Source organism: Haliaeetus leucocephalus, unplaced genomic scaffold (assembly GCF_000737465.1).
Source record: "Haliaeetus leucocephalus isolate CR32 unplaced genomic scaffold, Haliaeetus_leucocephalus-4.0 Scaffold273, whole genome shotgun sequence".
Lineage (NCBI taxonomy): Eukaryota > Metazoa > Chordata > Aves > Accipitriformes > Accipitridae > Haliaeetus > Haliaeetus leucocephalus.
The window spans coordinates 5,950,201-5,974,524 of NW_010972709.1; the positions used below are offsets into that span (position 1 = coordinate 5,950,201).

A 24,324-nucleotide genomic window follows, 5' to 3' on the forward strand; every position below is an offset into this window, starting at 1 on the left:
AGATATGACTTTGCATGCAGAGAACTGCAGCATCATTTGGATTTCTTGCTGTAGTAGTAGTGAGTAGTAAGCCAACTGGCAGCATGGCATATTTAGGTGGCTTCCCATGGCCATTCAGAAGGGTACCAGGAAAATAAAAATTCTTCATGTGTGAGGCAATGGATCAGAAGGAAAGGGAAAGATTTAAAAGGGGAAGAGGTGAAAAAATTAAAATTTAAAACAGTAAAGGAAAAAGTGGAAATTGAAATGAAGAAATGAAAGGAGGAAAAAACTGTAAATGAGTTTTGGAAAGAGAATGCAGAGGGTAAAAGGAAGAGAGCAAAAAACCCATTACGTAGTTCTAAGACAAATGGAGAGATGTTAGCTTGACAGCTATACAGTGAGAAATAGAGGGGTTTGTAGAGGCATGGGAGAAAACAGCGAAGATTTCTGCCTCTCCCCCTGCCCCTTATGACTTCAGCAGAACAGTCTTGCTTTCTTTCTCGGAATAAGGAGATGTGGATGTTACTTTCTGTTTTCCTCCTGCTTGAACTGTTAAAACACTCATAAATATGCTTGTAATCCATTCTTCTGCCTTTTTAAGTTGTCCATTTCCCTTATTTCCAAAGTATTGTAGTAGTCTTTTTAAATATGCTCTAGTGTTTCGTCTTAAGACTGTACTTGCTGTAGGCTTGTGCAGATGTAGCTATCTTATAGTTTCTGCATTCTGAACTCTTCATAACTTTGTGTTCCTAGCAGCAATATAGCATAATGCGCAAATACAGTTTGCCCTAACTTTATTGGTGATGAAGTGGTAAACCTGACCTTTTGTTTGCTATCTATTTCTGCAAAACAGTTCAGAGATGGTTGGACTAATTCCCTCCTGTGGATAAAGTTTTCCTCAGAAATGTTTTAAATGCACACTGATGCCGTTTCCAAGCAGTTGAATCAATTAATGTAACAAAATAATTTGTATTAAAATGTTTGACAGTATGAAGAATGGGAGGTGAGCACCATGCTGTGATACCTCGTTACAGGGGATTATTAGAAATATCTTTCAGTAGTAGAAATTGTTGCTGAAAATGTTAATACATCCAAATCATTGCTCTTAATTTGTGATGGTTTTGTGGAAGAGTAATGGGTCTTTCCTTTCTAAGAGCAAATGTTTGCTAATATGCCATTTCTGTACAGCTCGGAAGAAAAAAGCTCTGGGCTTCTTTTTATCTTTTCAGGTTAACTAATTACAAGTTTAATGCTTTTAAGTGCAGAAGGGAGAGTAAATAGTCGTCTTTTGCTTTGTACAGCTCAGGTCCAAGTGTTGTCTGCCGCTCTCAGAGCTGCTCAGTTTGATTCTGTTGGTGACTATGAGACCAAAAAAACTGAAGAAAGCAGTGGTGAACTTCAGAACAAAACTATTTCAGATGAAACAGCTGTTTCAAATGCTAGCTGCAACCAGGTGGAGGAAGACAGTCTTTCATCCCGTGCCTCCCAGAATAACATCAGTGACCAGTCTACCACCGGTGTACTGAAAAGCACAGTAAGTATGCATTGTGCTCCATGTCTGAAATGAATTCTTACCAGCTGAAGTACTGTCTGTTCATGTAGTCCCTGGCATAATGGACCCACTTCTGATCTAAAGACTTTGAATGTTACTACACCATAACTTATTTTAATTAAAAAAGCTGTTGAGGGCTATTATTTTTGTTTGCACACAAATTACCTAAGCGTTAGGTTTTGCAGTAGTCTTGTAGGGGTTTTTTTTTTTCAGATGAAACGTACCAAGTACAGTCTCGCCTTTTCCGGTAACAAATCTAAAACTAGTTTTTTATCTCCAGACAGGAGGCTGAATCAGATGGTGATACATATATGCAGTTACTGGTTACTCTTTCTTGGTTATAACGTACAGGTAGTAGTAAAAAGAATTGTTTGCACAATATTTAATGTTGCTGGAGCTAATCATGAAGTACAAAGAAAAGCTCTCCTTGCCTATGAACAGAAATTGCACATAAAACCTGTACAAACAAAAATGTAAAGTACTGTGTGAACTTTCAAACTTTGTCTGGTTTTGGTCTTTTAAACCTTTTAATGCCTTTGAAGCTTTTTGTTTGTATTTGGGGAGAGGTGTATGCTTCATAATTTGGTAGGCTTGGGAGTTTCCAGCAGTATATTCTAAAATAAGTAAAGCTTTTATCATGGTATTGGCTGATTTGGAGCAACTGCTAAGCTATCTGTTTTTTAATATAATTTAAGTTCATGCCAAGAAGAAAAACTGTTGAAGAGTATAGTAAATGTAAGCATTCAAAATCTGTATGAATGTTGGGTTTATTGTGTTAAATTAGATTGCTTTTTTAAGAAGTAAATCTAACTACTGTTCCACTTGTCACTGCTACAGTCTTAATAGTGTTTGTCTTAGTGTACAACTCTTTTTGTACTTGTATAAACACACTGAGTAAGGCTTTGCTGTACAAGGCTTTATCTGTGAAAGGTAATTCTGTACCTGAACTATGTTGTTCTGTAGCGTGATGCTTTGAAATACCCCAAACAGCAGTAAGTCTAATTCATTTCACTAGCTAGTATGTCCTTTTACAGGGCTCAGAAGAACAACACAGAGGAACCAGTGTATTTTTAAAGAAAGAGCAAGAAAATAATTCAGCATTTGAAGATGACAAGTCAAAATTACAGGTGATTAAAATAGCATCTAACTGCTTTAGTGGAGTACTGGATACAGTTCATCTCATCCTTAATACAGTGATAGCTTTTGCAATTGATCAGTTGCAGAATGTGAAGAAATGCTCTGGGCGTTTGAGGAGAACCCTATTTTAAATTGGAAAGCTAGAAAAATTCTGTTGTGGTTTTGGCGCCTTAGAGGCAATCTATGTAACCAAGGTAGGCAATGACAATACTGTTTTTTCACTGGATTTACTGTTTGTCTTTAGCAAAGAAGAAATTTTCAGTTTGGTTTGATGCAACATGTTGATAAAGTAATAATTACTGTTCATTGCTCACTGCTGTATCCTAATGAGAGGACAAATAAATACAAGGGTCATTTACACTTCGTGAAGCTAGCCCACAAAAGGGACATTTTGCCACTGTTTGTGTTTAGCTGCTAGATGGTTAGTAGCAAGAGAATACTGTAGCACAACAGGTATATTTTCTTTCTGATTTTAAAATAAAGTGTGTGTTGCTGATGTACTGTCTCTATCTATAGGATATCATACCTCAACCTTTGTTAGACCAGTACTTGTCAATGACTGACCCAGCTCGAGCCCAGACTGTTGATACTGAAATAGCCAAACACTGTGCATATAGTCTTCCTGGGGTGGCCTTAACACTGGGCAGGCAGAACTGGCACTGCCTGAAAGACACATACGAGACACTGGCCTCAGATGTACAGGTAAAAAAAAAAAAAAAAAGGAGTTTTTTTTAATGATAAATCAGAATTTTGAGTAGCTTTTTTGTTCAGTTTGTTGCACTGAAGTTATAACATCGTATACTTTCTTATAAGGGATTAAATGTACACTAAAAATAGAAAATTCAAGATTTAAACCAGACTTCATAAGTAAGATTAACATTTTCTACTGCTGTGTAACTAGCCCTGTTTCTTCTTCTCTCTCAGTCTTCACACAGGTGTAGTTCAAAAGCTTCTTTAGTTATGGTGCCTAATCTAGTTCCCTTCTTAAACTGTTTGCAGTGGAAGGTACGTCGGACGCTAGCTTTCTCCATACATGAACTAGCAGTTATTCTGGGGGATCAGCTAACAGCTGCTGATCTGGTGCCAATTTTCAATGGATTCTTGAAAGATCTGGATGAAGTGCGTATTGGTGTCCTTAAACATCTGTATGACTTTTTGAAGGTAGGAAAGTGTAATTTAATTTCTCAAGATAAAATTTTTTTCTGACTCCATTATATTAAAAGAGTTTTTTTAATAAGATTTGCAGTTACCGATATCTAATTACATGTTTATAGTTTTGTGCAATACTGCCATTTTGTGTGTCTATTGCTTTTTTTAAGGTCCCTCACTTCTCTTCTGTCTCATATCCCAACAAAATATCAAAACTGAAAACTCGTTGTAAAGGTGGTTGTAAATGCCCCTGGCTGATGTAAAGGAATTAGTATTTTGTGCAGTCCAGTAGGAAAGTTGGACCGTTAGCAACTTGTGTTTGGGCCTGGGAGAGAAAAGAGCAGATCTTGGTGGGCTGCTGTGTAATAAACCTAACTCCTTAGTTTTCTTATGTCCAGAGATGGTGCTCTGACAGGTATCCTTGCAGAAGTTATGACTTAATGTACTTTTTTGGATGTCAATCTTGTGAGTCCAGGCACTCAGCTGATTGTACGCAATTTGTAGTAAGCTTCTTATGAATGATCACTTGGTTTCAAGTAGGAAAGTGTGTATAGGCATGAATACAGTAATACCCCAGAGAACTGCAAGTATTGAATTTTATCAGTTTTATACTAGTAATGTTTTTCCTTTAGTTACTTCATGCGGACAAAAGGCGAGAGTATCTTTACCAACTTCAAGAATTTGTGGTGACTGATAACAGCAGGAACTGGAGGTTTCGTTATGAGCTGGCAGAGTATGTAATTTTGTTAACTTCTTATTTTTAATCTATATTACTAACTTGGAAATAGGTAATTACATTCAGAAGTTAGCACACCCTAATTAGGAGGTAAAAGATTACAACCATTCATTATTAAGGAACCGAACTTAAAAGCCACTGGCTGTTGGGGATTTTGCGGGGGGGGGGGGTGGTGTGGCAAGTTGTGTTGTAATCAAGTGTGACTGAAACTTAAATGTCTGTGATTATACTAAAATGGAGATCTGGTTCACTTGCAGCTTATGAAATATGACAATCTGATAGGTACTATTCAGTGACATTTCAGATTTTATTCAGTTCTAGACTGCCTTGAAATGTATATACAAAGTCATTTTTCTAATGCGTATGAAAGAAAAAACAGTTCTTAAAAAAATTAGTTCATTCATTTGGTATTTCCGTATGGCTGGGTGTATAATGGAGATAGAGCAACATCCCCACAATTCTTTTTCTACAAGCCCTGTTGATATTTGAAGCACCCAAAGAATGTTCGTAGGCATAGTTTGCAGCTAAAATCTGACCTTCATGTTTATCTCGTTGCTTTGTTTGGGCTATTGAGGATTTACTCTGCCTTTGTAGTTTGGCACAACAAACTAAATCTCACTCCAATGCAAGAATGTTGTACAGCAGTTCCCTGACATCTGGTGGAGAGCTGCCACTTTGTGGTTGGTTTGTGCATGGCTGCTGGTAACATCCTGGCAGTGGTGTGGCTAGAATGAGTTCTGTGCAGTTCAGAGATAGAAACTGTTTTCTGAAATGTAGATTTCTACACTGAAATAAATTTTTCATTTTTACTTTGTAAGAATGTACAGGATATTGGTCTGAAGTTGCATTGTACTTCTGTTTGTAGCTTTTGTTACCATTCGGGATAATTCTGATTCATTGGTATGTGTAGTTTAGACAAATGTTTCTCTTGGACTCCTTGATGGGTTAAAGCATGTACCTCTTTAATATGTGTGTGCACCTTTATAAACTAAAGAGAAGAACAAACTGTTCAAGTGCTTTGTAACAACCATGGTATTTTTGAAGCTCCAAATGATCTCTCCCTATGTTTAACAGATGGTATAATCGGAGCAGGTTAGTGTTGCACTTGCTGGAGTTAATCGCTTTCTTTGTGTTCCAGGCAGCTGATCCTGATACTGGAACTCTACAGTCCCAATGATGTCTATGACTACTTAAGACATATTGCACTAACTCTCTGCTCCGATAAAGTTTCAGAAGTTCGGTGGATCTCCTTCAAACTGGTAGGGGATTTAGTTCACTTCCTGGCAGGAGAGGAGGAAAATGATCCTTGAGAGGGATACCTGAAATCACTCTCTTTTCTTTCAGATGAGTAGGCTGAATACAGATATGTTTTGATAAATATGGTAAACAATATGGTAAAAAGTGAAATGAAAACTTTGTAAAATATTTTGAGTTGTCAGACTTCCAGAGATTTGGGAGACCTTCCCCCAGATCTGGGGGAAAAATAATTACTTATCTTTCCTCAAAATCTACTTAATTTATTATGAACTTCATTATAATGCCATCACCCCACAAATGTCCTGAGTGAATAGAAAGATTCCTTCAATCTCTTCTTTTTCTTCATGGTACCATGGAAATGGGGATTATTTTAATGGTTGTTTTAATTTCTCTTAGTGGTTTTTTTTTGGTTTTTTTCACCTGAACAAACATTTTTTTTTAAAGCTTACACTTTCTTTTCTCCAGAATAAGCCCAGTAATTTATTAAATCCTGCAAGCACGACTGATGATACTGAATACAGTTTTTGGTTTCCCTTTGGAGGATTCAAATGAAGTGATGCTTTTTTAACTTTCTTAAAGCTACAACTTAAGTCTCATATCTTCTTTTTTCTTTTTTCTCCCCGTCTGTTTCCCCTTCGCCCTTCCTTTGCTTCACAGGTTGTAGCAATACTACAGAAGTTCTACGCAAACAATGCAAATGCACTGGGATTAAATTTCATTAATGAACTTGTAGTGCGGTTTCGTCACTGCTCCAAGTGGGTTGGAAGACAAGCTTTTGCCTTCATTTGTCAGGTTGGAATGTTCTCTCTCTGTGTTTCTACATTGTACAAATGTAGACATTTGTAAATGTACAAAAGTGTGCATTTAATTTGGAGCCAGTCAGGGGCTTTTCAGCAACGTGGGCAAAACTGGAATTTGGACTCAGAATTTTTTTTTGTCATTCTTTGGGTTTTATGATTCTGTAGGTTGACAAAAGACAGTGGCAGAGTTGTTCTGGTCTCAGTACTAGTATATGGCTGTACCGTTTTGAAGCTGTGGCCCTTGTTTTGGTCTGTGCCTCCAGCTGAAATAATTGATCCTTGTACTTTCTGGCATCCCAGTAGCAAAGTCAAAAATTAAGTTCTAAACAGAGGTGCATTTTTAAATACTTTGACATGCTGGGATAGAGGTTCACAAGAGCTCTTCAAACTACCAGTGGGTGCTAGATGCCAGGAACTATTTCCCTCTTTATTTCCACTTACCTACCCCCCTCTCCAAACCAAAAATGCTTACTTCAGTAGCAGTGAGGAGCAAGGGTTGAATGTTGAAGGGCAAAAAGGTGATGACAGGCAAGAAAGCAGTATTTCCTAAAATACAGTTAAAAAAAAGTTATCTGCTCTTGTTGGGTCATCTTCAGATGAACTTTAGAATGGTAAGACGTAACAGTATTTCAAAGATGGTTCTTATTTCACCAACATAGGGTGTATTTGTTCAGAGTTAATCACTGACTTTTTTTTAACAGTCAGGCCAAATTAAGGACAAGATGGAAAGGAATGGCAAATAGTGTATTTTTAACCTAAATCTTGCTTTCTCATGTTCTGTGTTTATCTTGTAGGCCGTAGTAGAAGAAGAATGTATGCCTGTCGACCAGTTTGTTGAACACTTGCTCCCCAGTCTTTTAAGTCTTGCTTCAGATCCCGTGCCAAACGTAAGGGTTCTACTCGCCAAGGCTCTAAGGCAGACGTTACTGGAGAAAGGTGTGGTCATTAATTTCCTTTGAAAGAACTAGTGTCTCATGATAACTGCCTTTCCTCTGCCAGTGCAGTTCTTGATAAATTGGCTCAAGCGGTAAAAGGCTGTTTGGTTCTGCTTGTACTGAAAACAGAATTATACATTGTAATCTGGGCTACTGCATTTAAATTCAGGAATAGTATGTTTAGGAATGTATGCTGTGGTGGCTTTTCTGTCTTAGAATATTGATGGCCATCCCTGATGAACCTGGAACGGGCACCGACCATCACCCGCTAGAGGGCAGCTGGAGCCTTCTTTAGAGCAAGGCGTACGGCCCGTCCTGGGGCTCGCTGCAGGCATCTGGGATGTGTGCAGCTAATACTTCTTTCTTAAACATCACATTAGATTATTTTGATACATTTCAGACCTTTATGTTAATGAAGTAGTCGTTTTTGGGGTCCTTCAGGGCAAGTGTTATACCTGTTTCTGAAACAGGTTGCTTTGTCATTTTAGTCTTAAGCTGACAGTTGTACTAAGAAGGAATGTAAACTTGTGTGCTGCTATAATTTCCTGTATTCCTTAAAAACAAAAAAATCAGCTTGTCTGATTATTTGAAGGAAGATGCGCAGAAATCTCCTATCTTTTTACAGAATGAAGTATGGAGAATGTTTTGTAATGCATTGTACAGTGGTAGCTTCCTGAGCTTGCTTTTACTTGTTGATACATTTCTATTTAGGGTTCAGCAAAAAGAATTTCTCTTAGAAATACTTAAGTACCTAATAAGATGAGTAAGAAGCAGTATATTTCTCTTTCTCTCTCAGCTTTCTCAGCTTCCTGTATTTTCTCTAGGGAGCCTATAAATCGGATGACTACCCCAGATGTTTTTGGCATCCTCTGTATTTCTGCACTACTTATGCCCCAGGGTTTATTCTTTTGGCTTTGATTAAAATTGTCTTTTTCTCCCCTTATTCTAGCTTATTTTAAAAGTGTTGGCAATCCTCATCTAGAAGCTGTAGAAGAGACCATTCTAGCCCTGCAATCTGACAGAGATCAAGATGTGTCCTTCTTTGCCACCATAAAACTAAAGCAGGGTAACATAGGCAATACTACCATTGAAAAGCAAAACTAATGTGTTTCTCTGCAGTAAATGTTGAATGTCAAAATGGTTATTCACCTTATGTTCACAGTTAGTGTGAATAATGTGGACAAATAAGAAGGTTTTTGTTACCTAAGAAAGGATGTATTGAGAAATGTTACAGTCTTCATTTCGTGACCATGTTTCATCTACAGCTCTGTGTTTTTCCGATACACATGAGTAATTCCTTTTGGGTTTTTTTCTTTGTAAATGTGGGTGATAACTCTGATCTCACCTGCAGTTAAGTATTGTATGTGAAGTCTTACACCATACTCAGTGTTTCAGTGTAATTGGAATTCATGTTTCATTTTCTAACAAAACATTTCCAGTTGTAGAGCAGTCTGTGATAAGCTTAAAATGGTTTCTAAATCTTAAAAACTCATTTTAGCAAACTTACATGAAGATATTCTTTCCTCATGTTTATTGTAGTTTTTGTATTGTTTCAAGTATTGCATTTTAACTGAAAAAAATGTATATATGTGAATAGTTTTGAGTTTTAACAAAAACAATGGAGAACTTAATTCTGTATCAGTGGAAAAAAGCTCAAAAAATCATTTCATTTTATAAAGTAGTTACTCTGCTAGAATTAAGGCATGGTTTGTTTTTACTTAATGTGATATTTTTGAAAGCACAGAGAGCTCAACATTCTTTGTATATTGTGACTTTTCTATTAATTTCTTATTTCTGAGCTATACCCTTACAAGTGTTAACATGTCTGGTTTTGTTCTGCTGGCTCTCGTAGTGCTAGGTAGACTGTAAATTTACCAAACTGAAAATTACTCATTCTGCCCTAGCAAAGTTCACTTCATTTAAGTGATTCAGTTCCTGCAACATGTGCTGTATCTGTAGAAGGGTATTATAGAGTTTTACAGACTTAATTTTTTTTTGTTTTACATACACACCTCATTTAAAAAAGACCTTTTAACTGGTCCAGTTTTCAAATCCTGAACAGCCCGCTGCTTCTAAATTCTGAAAAATCCCAAATAACAAATGTTCAGGGGGAAGGTGGTGATGCAGTTTGCTCTAACTTCTGTGGATTGTATGGTAAGGTTTGGGGCAAACCACAAACGAGGGCTACTGAGATCCTTAAGCTGAAGTAGGATGTCTTCTGTGTATTAAACAGGTGTTTTGGAAGAAAGACAGACTATACAGATAGAACAAAGTTCTGTTAATAGAATCAGATAGCTTCTGACCAGTTTGAAAAATTATAAAGCTAATACTTTTTGGTGGATCTTGTCTTCTGTTGTGTCCCAAATCTGCAGATGTGGGGCCTGGAAGAAAAAAGTCGCACTTTTTTAGATTGTGGATTGGAACTTTGTCCTGTTCAAATGGTTTCACGTAATAACAGTTACTTTCTCTCTGTGAACACAATACTTTATCATAAATAGACCTGTGTAAATATTTCCCCTTATTTCGCTATTATACTAGTAAGTAGTTCACATGGGTGAAGGTTTTTACAGAAATTACTTTTTCCTTTTTTTGTTTTGTTTTAAATCTGGCTTGTCTGCAATACAGCAAGTAGGTTCCTCAGCTGGGTTCTGTATTTTTGGAGGGCTCAGTTTTGTATAAGTTTGTTTAACTAGTCTTGTATTATAATATGTACAGTATTTGTAACAAATCGTTTTCTTGTGAGATCACAGAATGCTTTTTGGAAGTTGCAGGCAGAAATATACCACTGCTATCACTGCTATTACAGCAACCAGTATAAACTCTGTAAATTCTGCAACATTATACATTTAATTTTTTACAGTTTTTTTTTATAATTTAAAACAAATGCTTCTTCAGTACAGACTTTTTATGATTGCTATTTCTTAACAAAAAGACCCCTCAAGTTAATTTTTTCTAGTTCTGATATCTTTTTCTAATGCTGGCATTATACTGGTATTTTCTAACAGTTCAAATTTTCTAAGGCCTTTCTGACAAGGTTTTACTTCTGTTTTTTATTATCAGTTCATTAAATTTCTCAGCACTGAACAAATTTTTTTAAGTGTGTGTATATGTAAGTATGTTTGAAATGTACTGTATATAAATTAAATACTTTGAACATTAACCCAACCCAGGTTCCTGTTTGTCAGATAATCTTAAATAGTTACCTTTACTTGCAATAATCCACTGGAAAACACAAGCTTCCATATGTTTTAGCATGTTTGGTTAGTGTTCACTAAGAGTTTTTAATTAGAATATGTGTAAACAGTAAGCCACCAGCTATAAAAGTTCACCAAAAGGCTAAAAAAAGTTCTTTGTTTTTAACAATATTTTGGTACCTCTCTGGCTCCAGAAATCATGTCTGCTTTAAATGATATGATTTCAGTAGCGCATTTAAAAACTTTTGTTAAAACTCTATGGCTGCATGCACTAATGGGGACATCATAGTTTTGGCATGGGTTTTTTTGTAGTCAATGTGCAGGTCTATTAGACAGATATACTCTCTCCAAGGTTTGTCTTTTTGGTTTAGTTTTAAACTAGAAATTATTTCAGCATGACTAAAGACCGCACTTTACATCTTGTACTAGACAAATGTATGCAATGATGAGTAAAGTGGCGTGTTCATGTACAATTCTCTGGGTTGTTTAAATTATGCAAAAATATGTATTTTATAAGCCAGATGGAGCAAAGTTAGGTAGTTGATCCACTTTCACAGCAGCAGTAAGAATATAACTTTTAAACATTTCTAGCTAAGGAACATGAAAATAACGTTAGTGGGTGCAATATCGCTTGGATGCTATAGGAAATTATCAAGCACTTGTAATCCAAAGCATGTTAGTCATGTTGCTTAGAATTCAAACTCCCTGGTATCTCATGTATGATACACACTTGGCATTGGTCAGGATGCTGCCCTAGTGGTGGTTTTGTCTGTACACAGTGTTGTTTAGAACCCAGTGAAGTGGGGACGCTCTGGAAGTGTCATTCACTTGTCAGAATAGAGAATCTATGTAACTTTCTATTTGTATTTATCTCAATAAATCCTGTGACTGTTTTATAAACCAACTTGTGGTAACTGACTTTTGTCATAGGTGGGATGTGAGTGTTTTCTTTTGGTTAATGAAATGTCTCCCTAGCGTAAACACTGTCATCTGTCAAACCAGGGTTGAGTGTGGAATTCATCATACTGCATAGTTAAAAAAAAATCCATTAAATGTCCAGAGACTTGAAGTAGCTCTTTTTTCCTTGAAGTGAGCATGCCAAAAGTGCTTTGGAACTAAAATTGTTCTGTCGGAACTGAAACTCTTAACAAGATATATTTTAAATGAAGAGAACTTGTGTGTGCTAGCTGAGACTGGCATTCAGATCCTTGTCTTAAATCCTTCCCTCTCCAAACTTCAGCCCGGAAGGACATTCTGGACTGGTTTTGCAGTGCGGTGTTGTTGCTCTCAGACATCCTACATTGATGAACTCTGTGTAGCTGTTAGGCCTTGGAGTTGGGGGTGGGAATGAATAATCAGTACCTGGCTGGTTGATTTTGCTTCTAATTTCAGGAGTCTTCTATATCTTCTACTGCTGCAGTCATCCTTTTGGCAGTTCCAGACACTCACTAGCTGCTCCATCCTGTGCTCAACAACTTCTGCCAACTACTGCAAAAGAATATCTGACTTCTTTTCTCTGCAGGATTTTAGCTGATGCAAAAGTGGGGAGAATAAAATAGTCCCTGCACCCCCCGGTAAAGCCTACCCACATGCTTTGAGTTGGGGCACAAGGCACCTATGTAGTAAACTGGAAACACAAATTAAAACAGCCATATGGTCTTTTTATTACACATTACACATATTAAACATGTAGATGGAGATCTATCTAGACTTCAACAAAGAAAACAGGAACATAAAATACAGGCAACTTTGGGTGCTTACCCGAGTTACTACTTTGTTTCTCTGCTGGTTGTCTTCCAAGTGAGTTTGTCATCGTAGTGGAAATCAAAAGTTGGGCAAGAACAAAAATCTTTCCGTAATCACTCTGGTGCATTACTTTGTGGTGGTCTCTGGTAAGTTTGTGTAGGCTGTTACATCACACATGCAGAGTGTACTTCTGTGATGTCAGTTTATGCTGCCTGAATATTGTAATATGCTTATGATACACGGGGGGATCTATACTTGGAGGGGCTTTAATGACACAAGGGGAATGTCTAGGGGAGTGAAGAATTACTACCAGGTCTAGACCCCTGTCCTTATAAAGATTCCAAGCTTTTTTGAAGAGGCAAGTCTCAAGAACTTTTACTGGTCAGGAGCCACTTCTTCACCATGCCTTCCTTGCCCCTACAGACCTTCAGTGTCCAGCTCCATCTAGCTGAAACTAATGAGATCTTTTCACTGCCTCAATGCCAAAACGACTTGACTCTGAGGAAGCTTAAGTCCCCTTTAGAGTTGTTGGCTGGGATCCCCCTTCATTTCCAACGCCTTCAGTACCTGGATGAAGGTGAGAACCTGTAAACTCTGGGATTCTTGGAAGTTATTTGTAGTGTTTCTTTGTCTGCTAGTTATGGCTGTGTTTAGGTCCTGGATGAAGGTTAGGGTTCTGCTTTCCTCTTTTTACCGTACTGCGCTTGGAATTCAGCTCTTAGTGCTTCACTTTGCTTCCTACTCCTTAAAGATAATGGTCCATTCAACAGGGTCTCTTCAGGTTAGAGACTGCAAGTGCTGACTGCTACATTCCTGCTTAGCCTTGTCAATGGCCAATGCCAGTATCTGGCTGGTTCACCTCAGCCTAGAACGGCTCTAGCAAGGTTCTAGTAAGTTTAGAATTGTGTGGAGCAGTGTTTTTTCCCATTATGTCAGCTGAATGTGTGGTGTTGGAATACTTGGCTTTGGAGGTAACAAGCAGAGATAGCCCTTGAAACTTGTTTAAACTTGCTATTTAAAATAGCTCTCCCTATTACTTGCTTTCTCAGATCAAACAAACTTGGTGCTGTCTTTTTAGAATAAAGACACCATGTGTGTATGGATTCACTCAAGTATGTTTCTCCTACAGTCTTGGTACTTCACATGTGAACTGCAGCTTTCTGTGGGTTACAACCATATTATCCCAAGTACACTATATTGTAGCTTTTTCTAGGCTGGGAGCATATATTTGTTTTCGTAGCTTCAGCACAATGGGACTGGAGGTGTCCTTGATGCATTATGACAGTAAAATCAGATAACACCAGCATGGCTAAAAGAATTCGGTCACTGTCTAACCTTATTTTTTTTAATTTTTTTTTAAGCTGGCTGTTGTCTTCTCTGAGGATACGTTGACTTGCTTTTCTTTTCAACTCCCTACAGCAGATCTGCCAGATGAGTCTACTTTTGAGGACAATGACATTGTCCCTGGTGGAAGGATTACAATGCGCATCTGGCGACAAGATGGCTGGGGTCATCTTGTGGCAGCTGCTGCAAAAGGAGATACTATGAAGGTTGATGCCATTACTTCTGTGAATGGGTGGGGTGCTGTGTGTGGAAAAGCTAAAAGCCTATTGCTCAGGGTCTAAGTACTCTTATAAAGCAAGACTTCGTAGAGCAAACAGTGGGGAAGTCTTTAACGGAAGAGACTTGCCATAGAAAGGAAGTAGGTTAGTTGTACTGGCAACAGTTCACAATGAAAATGGTAATTTCAAGGCGGCTGGTAATCCAAAACCAAGGAGTCAATCCCTAATGCAGTCTGTTCAATTTAGAAATAAGACGATTTTTTGCTCTTACTAGTAAGCAGCACATATGCTTGGAGTGCAAGTTCTTTTCACTGTTCTATAAGTTTTTGTAGCACTCATGTGAGTATACTTTCAGATTACTTTTCTTGTCCCTGCTTATCCTGATGTCCAAAAAATTTTGCATTTTTTATTCAGCTGCCTGCCATTTTACTCTTCTGATGTCTTCTCAGCCAAAGATACTTAATCCCAGTGTTTTTCATATAGATAGGAGAAATAATACATAGTATATAAACAAGGCCTTTTTTTTTGTTATCTTAAAATATCATAGAAGATTATCTGTTCTTGGGTATTATGGTGAGGCTGAATGACTTGTCTGTTGTTATGAGAATCAAGGGCAGAAACTCTGTTTCACAGTCCATCCTCTTCTGGCCATACTGACTCCAGAGTAAGAATGAGACTCTATGTGACAGTATCAAAATCAAAAGTCAGAAAACATTCCCTGTCTCATCTACTTTATCTGCTGCTACCTTACGGACCTTCTTGAGTCTGTGATCCTGTCAAGTCTGATTAGTAAGAAAGCTTTGTGTGGTTTTTTGGGGTTTGTTTTTTTTTTTTTAATAGAACAAATAGTTTCTGTGGTGGTCTGATAGAGGGCATGCTGCTTTCTTGATTTAGGACTGAAATGTTGTCTCAGCAGAAACACAAGGTACTCCAGCTGATTTGTACTGGAAACCTTCAGGCCCGAACAGATGTGTTCATGAAATATCCTTTGGCACCTTTCATAAAGAACCATTATCTCCATTGCCCTGGCCAAATTCCAACCTGGCTAATCGCATTCTGTTCCTCTGCGTTTCCCCAACCACTGCAAATGGATGCTGTGGGGTTCTTTGCTTCCTTTCCTTAACTGTTGTGTAGTGTTGCACTTCATTGGCAAGCAGCTGTTCTGCCTCATGCCACAAATGGCTTGCGTTTTGCTGTTGGGCAAATTGTTAGTTTGGTTTTGTTTGGTTTTCCCATGTGTTTTGTGTTCCCTTTGTATTAAAGATTCTTCCTACTCAGTGTAGAGCAGGAAACAGAAGTATGTACCACAAAGACAAATGGTCTCCTTTGAAATGAAAGGTGTATTGGTATAAGAGCCTCACAAAAAGCTTGTTGACACTGTTGATTTTCAAATGAATAAACCCCATCTTTTTAATAACTGTACAGCTGTTCTAATAATGTGCTTCCACTTGCTAGATGAGAAACCCATGGTGCTTTGTGGAAGATGCAGCCTGACATGGAAACAGTTTCTCAGGAAGAACAGCAGCGTGAGGCACCTGAAAATTGTTCCTAAGAGGCCTCTTGGCAACACTTTAGAACTGATGTGCTTGGGTGTATTACCAAAAAAAGCTCCTTCTGTGAAAGAATGCAATACAGGACTGTTCTGAGGCAGCTTAGGTTTATGAGTTGCCTGCTGGAATTAAGGCCTGATGTCTTGTCTACCTTCTAAGGAACCTGGGCTTATGTGGCCAATGCCCTCTGTCCTTTTTCCCAAAAGCTCAGGTCCGTTTCCAACAGATTTAAGAGAAGGACAAGGATTGCAAAGAGAAACAATTTCTAGAAGATTTTGTGGTGCTTAATAACTACATAGGAAAGGAAACCCCAAATTAATGTTCCCTCCAAGGGATAGCTACAAATAAATATCATTAGATAAAGAATCAAGATGGAGCAGAAGAATAAGAAACAAGCAGGTATTACTTAGCTGATCTTGGAGCGATTTATCCAGTGTGCAAGCATCCCATAAGTACAGATATGAGACTTTGTTGATACCTAAAAAGAATCAGTCTACTCTTTTGAGACTAAAAGGTTTGTGTTTATTCTGCAGCTAGCCCATCTGGGAGTTACAGTGGACTTTGAGGGCACCATGCCATATGCAGAGTTACTGGGACCAGAGCAGAAAAAGGAATGGGTAGCTCACCGAGCTTTCATAGCACTGTTTGTTGCCAGCCACAGAGGTCATGTTGAAACTGCCAAGTTTCTCCTGAGACATGGTAATGTTCTTAGAACAATTCTTCTCTGGTTGTACCTGCACAGCATACCACCTTCCTGCTTACCCAGGCCATAGAATTTTACCCAAATGGCCTCATATTTTGTATTTGAGGTGGAGCATGTGTTCAGCACATCTAGTTCTGATGTAGACTTGGAGACAAAAAATTCTGTTCTTGCTAAGTCTAATGACTTTTGGTGTTAGAGAAATTAATGTTGGAAAACAGGACTCTGATTTTTTTTTTTTACTTCCCTCTTTCAGTCTCATTTATTTATTGCTACTTTCTTATTATGTAGAAATACTTCATTTTTATCAGTCTTATGCAGTGCTTTATCAGCCACTGAAGTGCAAGGAGAGTTGTAAGCACTAGTTCTATGCCTCTGACATTTGGGCTTTTTTGTTGCTTTGCAACTAAATAAGCCATTTCCCCAGAAATCTGCATTTGCACAATGGACAGTCCTTTGGGTCGGCTGAGGTCACTTGATTGTCCTGAATGAAAGGACATTTGTTAATCACTTTTTATCATTGAAAGCGAGTGCTGAGGAGAAAATCCCACGTTGTCTGACAGCGCTCCCTTCAATCCCGGTTCTTGAGCCTGGCCGCCTCAAAGTCTGTCCCTGTTAAAGGACATTGTCCTCTCCCAGCAAGTGAGAGCTCCCAGTGCAAAAATAATGGCAATGCCTAGCTGCGGCAAAGCTAGCAATGTTCCCCTGAATGGAACAAACCATATCCATTTGTTGTGTGTGAGCTAAGGTAGGAGCATTTGTTCACTAGGCAGGTTTAATTCCACTGATTAGATGGTACTAAAACAAACTGCATCTGCCTTCAGAAAAAAATTGTGCATTGTGGCCCGCAGGTGGCATTACTTCCTTTCGTATGCCTTGTCACACTCTGACTTGTATGATTTCTTTTTTTTTTCTGCAGGTGCAGATTTGCATTCCAAAACCCCCCTAGGAAGGACTGCCCTTCACGTCGCTGCTGTCACAAGCCAGTGCGACTGCATCGAACTGCTCCTAAGCTATGGGGCAAGAGCTCTTAGCCCAGACAGCGAAGGACAAACGGCAGTGAGCCTTGCCCGCCTGTGGGGCCAGAAGCAGAGTGAACGCACCATAGTTCATTTCCAGTGCAGGAAGAGATCCCCGGGCGCTGTGCCACCCTCTGGCGCTGTGAATCGGGCCTTGCAGCAAATGTCTGGTCCCATGTCCTAAAATACATACGGACTAACTTGGTTCTGGCAAATTTCAAGGGACAGTCAGTAACTTTCCCAGAGACCCACACTTCAGATATAGGTCACTGGGTGGGATTTCTAGGTTTCAGTTATGAAATAAGCTCATGTGCTGGTGATGCTGCAGCTAAGATGACAACTAACTTGACAGCACAGCTCTCAAACACACTTTTAATTTGTAGCTCAAGTATTTATAACGTTGTTTCCTAGCCAAACCGGCCATTTAGTTAATACGGGTTGTAGGAGAGCTCGAGCCTGTCTGCAGGTTCTTTGGAATGCTAGCAAGGATAATTTCCTAATAGTTGGCAACAGACCAGGATGATACAGTTTAATGGGTATTTCAGGGGACTGGAAATCCCTAGATCTTTAATCCTGTTCTGGCCCTGGCTGGCTTTATTGCCTCTGGCAGATCAGTTAAGGGTTATTTTATAAGTAGGGCAGTTTGTCTGCCATGGGAGAGTGCAGGCAAAGTTGATGCACATGTAAGTGGCTAATTATCATTGCCCAGTGCTTGCTTAGTGTCTCCCAACATTTTTAGCCTCAGGGCTTTGAAGGTTGGGGTTTCCTGAAGCCAGTGGTGGAGTGAAGGGACTTGCTTGCCCATCTGCATTCAAAGTTTCTTAGTATCCCAGATCCCTTAGATACTTTAAAAATAAAAATACTACTTACAGTCTCTCTATGATCAGTAGAAGGAAGCTGAGCTTGTAGTCTGTTTCCTGAGGTGTTACTAAGAACTCAGTGCTCAATGTTGAGGAGTTTCTATTGTTTTGCTTGAAGAGACATTTTTCCAAAGAACTTGGCACTTTCAATTAACCACCGAAGAGGTGATTCTCAGTGGGAGCTGAGCACTCCTGAGAACTTGGCGCACTGCCTTTTTGCTTGCAAAGCCCCATGCATAGGGAGACTATGCAAATAACTAACCTGAGTTGTTCATGTTTCCTTGTGTCAGAGCATTTTCTTTAACTGATACCAGGATTGCTACATAAATATCCAGGTAATTAGTGAATTTTGGTCTCAATACTTTTTGTGTTCCAGATCAGTGCCTGGGAGTAGCTATATCCAGAACGTGATAAAAATCATGCAGCATTGTCTTTTATGAATAGGTGAAATGAGGATCAGAAAGAAGCTGGCTGTGAACTTTGATACCTTTAGTTTATATCCCTTAAGGGAGAGATTGTGGCTAATGGTCTGGACTAAGAATTGACTTGAATGCTCCCAGCTTTGCTCTGTGCACTGAATGAATAGAGGCAAGTTACATAGACCTAGTCCTGTAGGAAGGGCTGCAAAGCAGGACATCGTAGTACCCAAGCAAAGGTGCCCTATATTCCAGAAAAAAACCCGTGGGATCTGAATAATGTTCCCATGTATGTTTCTTGTCAGATGGTCCCAGATAGAAATATGGAGTGTTGCTCAGGGTGAGCACAGTAAGCGTGATGTGGCAGGTATCCAGGCATGTGGCTGCCTAGTTCAGAGACAGATAGTTTAGTCTGTCCAGGGAATCATTTCCCTGTGCTCACAGTTCTCAGCTTCCTGGAAGTAAGTCCCTAAGCCTAGTTTCCATGTTAGTAAATTTAAAATACTAACCTGGAATACTTTAAAAATGCAGCTCCGTCCCCTAAGCACTTGTCTGCCTCATTCAGGGTGGAGGGTTGGATGGATACCTAGTCTGAAAGCAGGGCTTTGAGCCTGCCTTGGATCTTCCCTGCCACCAGACTATGTGCTGTTCATAGAACAGCGTGCGTGAACCAGGAATGGAGGCTGAGAAATAAAAAACCCACAGATTCAATCTCTAGAGCGATCTAACAAAAATATCCCTTCAGCTTTTTTTGTAAACTGAAAGGGCTTTGAGTGATTGTTTTACTTCTCTGTTGCTATTGCTTTCTTTTCCTTCAGTTTAAAAGGTCTCAACGTAAAGGGAAAATCCCTAGTTGTTCTTTTGAATAGCCTGAAGTTATACAACGGAAGTTGCAGGAGTGGGGCAATCATGGCAGTCGGTGGGAGCAGGGCCTCCAGAGTGGTCTGCAGGACATGTGTGCCCTCTCCTCCCTAGGTCTGTGTTGTGTTCACCATTCCTCTATGAAAAATTGCTGTTTGTGTTTGAGCCATATCTTCTCAGTTGCATCCAGTTGTGAAGATAATCTACCCAGAGTTTCAAAAGTAGCAGCCCTGTATTCCTTCTGAATTGGTATTTGTACTTAAATTTTCTCAAATCTAAGATGATAAATACCTCTTATCTTTCCTTATTTTAATCAACTAATAAAGCAAGGTCCAGAACTTCAGGCTATGGGAAGTACCACTTCTGTACTGTGATTCCAGAGGACACACAGTAATGCTTACACATGCCGACATCAGTCTGAACAAATGAGCGCAGAATTCCTTTGGTTTGAGGGCATGCCTTCATGGTGTCATCTAAACAAAGTTCACTTGAACAGGTTTTACACTGATGATTAATTCTAGTGACTTATGTAGTTGTTTAATAACTGCTTTGGAGAATGAGAAGATCACAAATTTTATCAAAGTGATCAGTAGACAAGATAAAAAAAAGATGGTGCTTCTGGCATTTTGCTGAGCAGTTGAACATTGCAAGCAGGATTATACAGAGAAGTCCTTAAAAATCCTTTATTCTTTCTTCCTATTGTCTGTCTAGACTGTCTAATCTGTACCAAGCTTCTAGAAACGGAGAGAGGATTTGTAGTTGCTTTTAGACATTATGCAGCATGCTGCGTAGCTCTGGGAAAGAACAGTGAATGTCATATGGAGAGATCTGGGTGACCTCAGGACAGGAATGCCAGGAATGGCAGGAAATTATGTACTGTGTGATTATGTAGTTAGGGCCAAATAGCAAGTATTTTTTGCTGGAAGCTGGAGACTCATCCATTGGAAAGAACAGAACAGAAGTCACCAATGTGTTGCAGCTGGGAAATGGATTGGTGCGCACCAATCTAAAATTGTATTGGGACAAATTAGAAGAGAATTAATGTGTGGGCAAGACAAGCTCTGGAACAGCATGTGCTGTTTTGGTTAGGCGAGAAAGGTGAACTCAAGCTAGAAGAGACACCTAAATTAACCAGGGGAAAGGAAGGAGTTCCTTTTCCTGAGAGAGCCAGGAGAGTATAGCATAGCTGATAGAAGGGACCATGCAAGGATAGTGTTGCTCTTTATCTAAGATGATAAATGCCAAGGAGATAAATAAGCTATTCACACTGAAGGAAACTGCTGGGATAATAAAACCAGAAATCAGAATGTTTCGCAGGTCTTGTTAGAGAGGAGTGGGGCAAAGAGATCTAACTAAACGTGTGCCTTTAAGAATGCTGTTGTGTGACAGGATGGTCTGGAAAACTGTTTGGACTACGTGGCAGCCATTGTTGAATGCTGATTTTATTTGTTGTTTAAGGTTTCTATTCCAAAGAATAAAAATTGGATGTAGACAAAGCAGATAATGTTGCCTGTCTTAAAGTAACCAGCTATGCTGTAGTGTGCACCAGATAAAAACATCAGGGGAGACAGCAGACTGAGATGCACAGCTCAGACAGAAATGTGACTGTTGAAGAGACTGAGGCTCTGGATTCTTGAAATCTATGCTCAGCTCTGTCGCTGCTTCATATGTGATCTTGGGAACTTGATTTCTCTCTTGTATAGTATCAGGACTCCTTGAAAATGTTGTTTCTCTATTGCATTGGTGTGCAAAAGTCTGTTTCTGGAAGGGAAGCTGTAATAACTTTTTCAAGGAAACAAATAGGTAAGCAAAAGATTGGTGCATTTTTGCATTGCAACCATTACTTTATCTTCTCTATGCTACAGCACAGGCAAAGGATCAGTCTCCAGAAGACTTTAGCAAGGACTTGTTAATGAACTTTGGGTTCCTCAGAAAAGAAACAGGGAGATCATTATGGAGAAGAAAAGGGACTAAAACCGCCTTGAGTCTAATTATGCCCAGGGCAGGAGAAACATCACAACTGTCTCCTAATATTAAGAAATCCAGAACAACTCTTTTGGAAGGACTGTGGTTCCCCTGGATGCAAAAGGCAGTAACTTAAATAAAGATGACAAGCACAGGAATAATTCATCACACTTTCTTATCGTTACCAGCTTACCCCCTTTCCTTGCCTGGGCAGACTCCCAGTATTACTCACAGCCGTCATGCTGACTGCTGTTCCCCCAGAGCCTTGAGAAAGCGAAGGCTCAGCAAGCCTGAAACAGTGACTGCTGCTATTTAGGGATAGTCACTGTAGCCAAGTGAGCCTTGGGTCTCTCTCAACTGTCACCTTTCATACTTTCAAACATCAGTGAAATGTTCCCCAAACATTTCCCATTCCCTAGAAATGTTTCACCTGAGTTACACCCCAAACTTGCTTATATTTACTTTGTCCCTCTGAGCTTCTCCCATGTGGATGCTGCAGTAGAGAAAGGCTTGGTGCTGTTGCCAAAAGTGAGATACTATGAGGATGTGCATAGTGGTGAATGGATGCATCTGTAAGGAAGTAGAAGTATAGCAGAGTCTATGTTGCAGCATTAATTTTCAAGTGTCTTGCTGCTTCATATACCAAGGGCCCCAGCTGAATGAATGATGTGTCTCCCTGTATATAGTGTGGATCTCACCCACTGGACCAAGAGCTGTGCTTTGCTTTAGGCAGCAGACAAGCCTCTCCCTCTGCTCCCAGTTCATAGTCCTGAAACTTATTTGGTATTAAAGTTTCTTTCAATGAAGACAGAGAGGTAATTTTTTTTAAAATGTGCTATTTATCAGTGGAACTTCTATACCTGCGGGGTATCCAGACTCAGGCAACACCTGAGTAGAGTTTTCTGCTCATATGTTTTATCAACACTGCTGGAAGCCTAACACCACTGTTGGTCTTGTCTTACTTGTGAAATACAGCCTACAGCAGACCTCCCAATGGAAACTGAATATTGAAACTTGAGAGCAAAGACCTGTCATTACTTTGGCATTGCACAAATAACTTGTTAGCTCAGTGAATTTTTAAATAGAAAAAAAGAGCAAGCTGCTTGTTATACCTGTTCCATATTTATCAATAGACAACAGTAGTGCAGAACACTGTGGCAATCATTACATTCATTTCTTAAAGTGAATCAAATGAAGAGAAATTGTTAAATGTTAGAGTACAATATAGCTTATAAAACCCAACAGACATCAGGAAACTTGTACTGATTGGGCTCTTAGATGTTGTTTTCCTCTTGCTTAGGAAAGAGAATTGTAGTCAGCTTGCAATCTTCCTGACATTGTTCATGAAGGAAGCAGACAAAAAGTACCAATGAAACAGAAGGGCTGCAATTTAGTTAATTTTATGCAAAACACAATCAGCATTCAAACTGGGAGTTACCAAGCAGAAATGTATTGATAGAGAAGCCAAAATATTCTCTGTGCATAAATGGTGAAATATTAAAACAAAATTTCAAAGAGACTCCTGGAACTTATGTAACTATAGGCCAGAGAAGATGCAAGGGTGAAGTTTGACACTATCAAAGTCAAGAGGAGTTCAGAGAGGCTGTGATTTAATGCCCGACACCCTAGGCCATGCCTCTATATGGTATGAACCAGTGCAGCTCTGGTCTAACAGACCTTCTATCAGTGAGGATACAAACAACTTTTTCAGAAGAGTGATTAGAAGAGAGGGGGATTGCTTATAAAATATAGTTGCAAAGGATCTGTGCTAGGGAGAGGATGGACAGGGAAGAGCAATAAGGAGGTAGTAAAGGACAGAGAGAAAGGGAAAGAACTGCAGATCAGCTGGGGAATGTAATTTTGAAGGTGACAGCTATGCAGGGATCTGCTTTCTAGTCCTGGAGACCCCCAATTGATGATGGTGGACATTGATGTCCCATTTTGCATTTTACTTAGCATGATAGACTCCTGTTAGCATTGTAGTTAACCAAGCAGACACAAAATATTTTTGTACAGAACAACGTGCACTCTTCTTCCCCAAACTTCATGCACCCAACTGAAATTTTCTGATTAATCTTTGTGCCTCAAATCCCTGCAGGCTCCAGTCCAGTGTGCATAGTCTACCTCTGTCTACAGGACAATCTCTGTCTATAGTAGGACCCGTGTATGCATGCTTTCTCTGCCTTCATTTTTTGAATTTGCAGTGTTCCTTGTGTTCTAACCACTAAGTGTGTTCAACGACAACCATAAGTTGGTCATGAACCATGTCTGAGGATCATGCTGGCCATTAATATTTAAAAAGGATAGCGGTTTGCAGAGGGAAGCCAAAAGCTATTCACTTTCTACTATGTTTCCAGCATCCCGTTTAGGTTGGTTTAATGCCTAACCTAGGCTGCAATTGAGGTTAGTGCTTTGGTTTTCCTTCAAGTTCCAGTTCTCCGTACACTGTTCTGTTTGCAACGTTTGCTTGACGTGACTGTCTGGTATGGTTTGATGGTGTTTTGCTAGAATTCCTGTGTGTACAGAAGCTAATAAAGGAACTGTCAACTCAGAAAGCCCATCTTAAAATATGGTCCTACTGGCTTGGGAAAAGAAATGCAGAAATCCCTTGCTTAAGCCTCTTCCGTGGAATTTGTGACGCTATTTCAATTCCTTTGGTTTCCAGTAACCAAACAGCCATTGGGGTCAAGCGAAAGTCAAGGTATAAAAATTCATTGCTATTAGTCTCCTCACCTATAAGCTGGCCATATGTTAGAGGAATGATCTGGACTATAGTAGTTGTCTTATATCTCTTGATGAGTGTTTGTATGCATAATTCAAATGTGTGTGTGTTTGAATTCTAGCTTGTATTGATTGAATTGGTCTCTGATAATAAACAATATAAATAAATCAGATGGGAGTTA

At 39.2% G+C, this 24,324-nt stretch overlaps 1 protein-coding gene across 6 annotated transcripts in view; it reads left to right on the forward strand.

Annotated features, from left to right (window-relative positions):
* The window catches only part of LOC104833065 (serine/threonine-protein phosphatase 4 regulatory subunit 1-like), a 38,650-nt gene extending 15,536 nt beyond the window's left edge, over positions 1–23,114 (forward strand). The window contains exons 12-25 of one of the 6 annotated variants that reach the window (XM_010569588.1): positions 1,284–1,516; positions 2,569–2,661; positions 3,188–3,373; positions 3,671–3,832; positions 4,453–4,553; positions 5,695–5,815; positions 6,471–6,605; positions 7,408–7,549; positions 8,498–8,614; positions 12,135–13,065; positions 13,908–14,839; positions 15,506–15,811; positions 16,134–16,299; positions 17,220–23,114. In XM_010569588.1, coding sequence (XP_010567890.1) covers positions 1,284–1,516; positions 2,569–2,661; positions 3,188–3,373; positions 3,671–3,832; positions 4,453–4,553; positions 5,695–5,815; positions 6,471–6,605; positions 7,408–7,549; positions 8,498–8,614; positions 12,135–12,301 — 1,457 coding nt within the window. In that variant the 3' untranslated portion in view covers positions 12,302–13,065; positions 13,908–14,839; positions 15,506–15,811; positions 16,134–16,299; positions 17,220–23,114. Of the gene's footprint in view, positions 1–1,283; positions 1,517–2,568; positions 2,662–3,187; positions 3,374–3,670; positions 3,833–4,452; positions 4,554–5,694; positions 5,816–6,470; positions 6,606–7,407; positions 7,550–8,497; positions 8,618–12,134; positions 13,066–13,907; positions 14,840–15,505; positions 15,812–16,133; positions 16,300–17,219 lie in introns of those variants that run through there. The other 5 variants (XM_010569590.1, XM_010569591.1, XM_010569587.1 and 2 more) reach the window with 5 other exon arrangements.
* Positions 23,115–24,324: the final 1,210 nt, after the last annotated feature.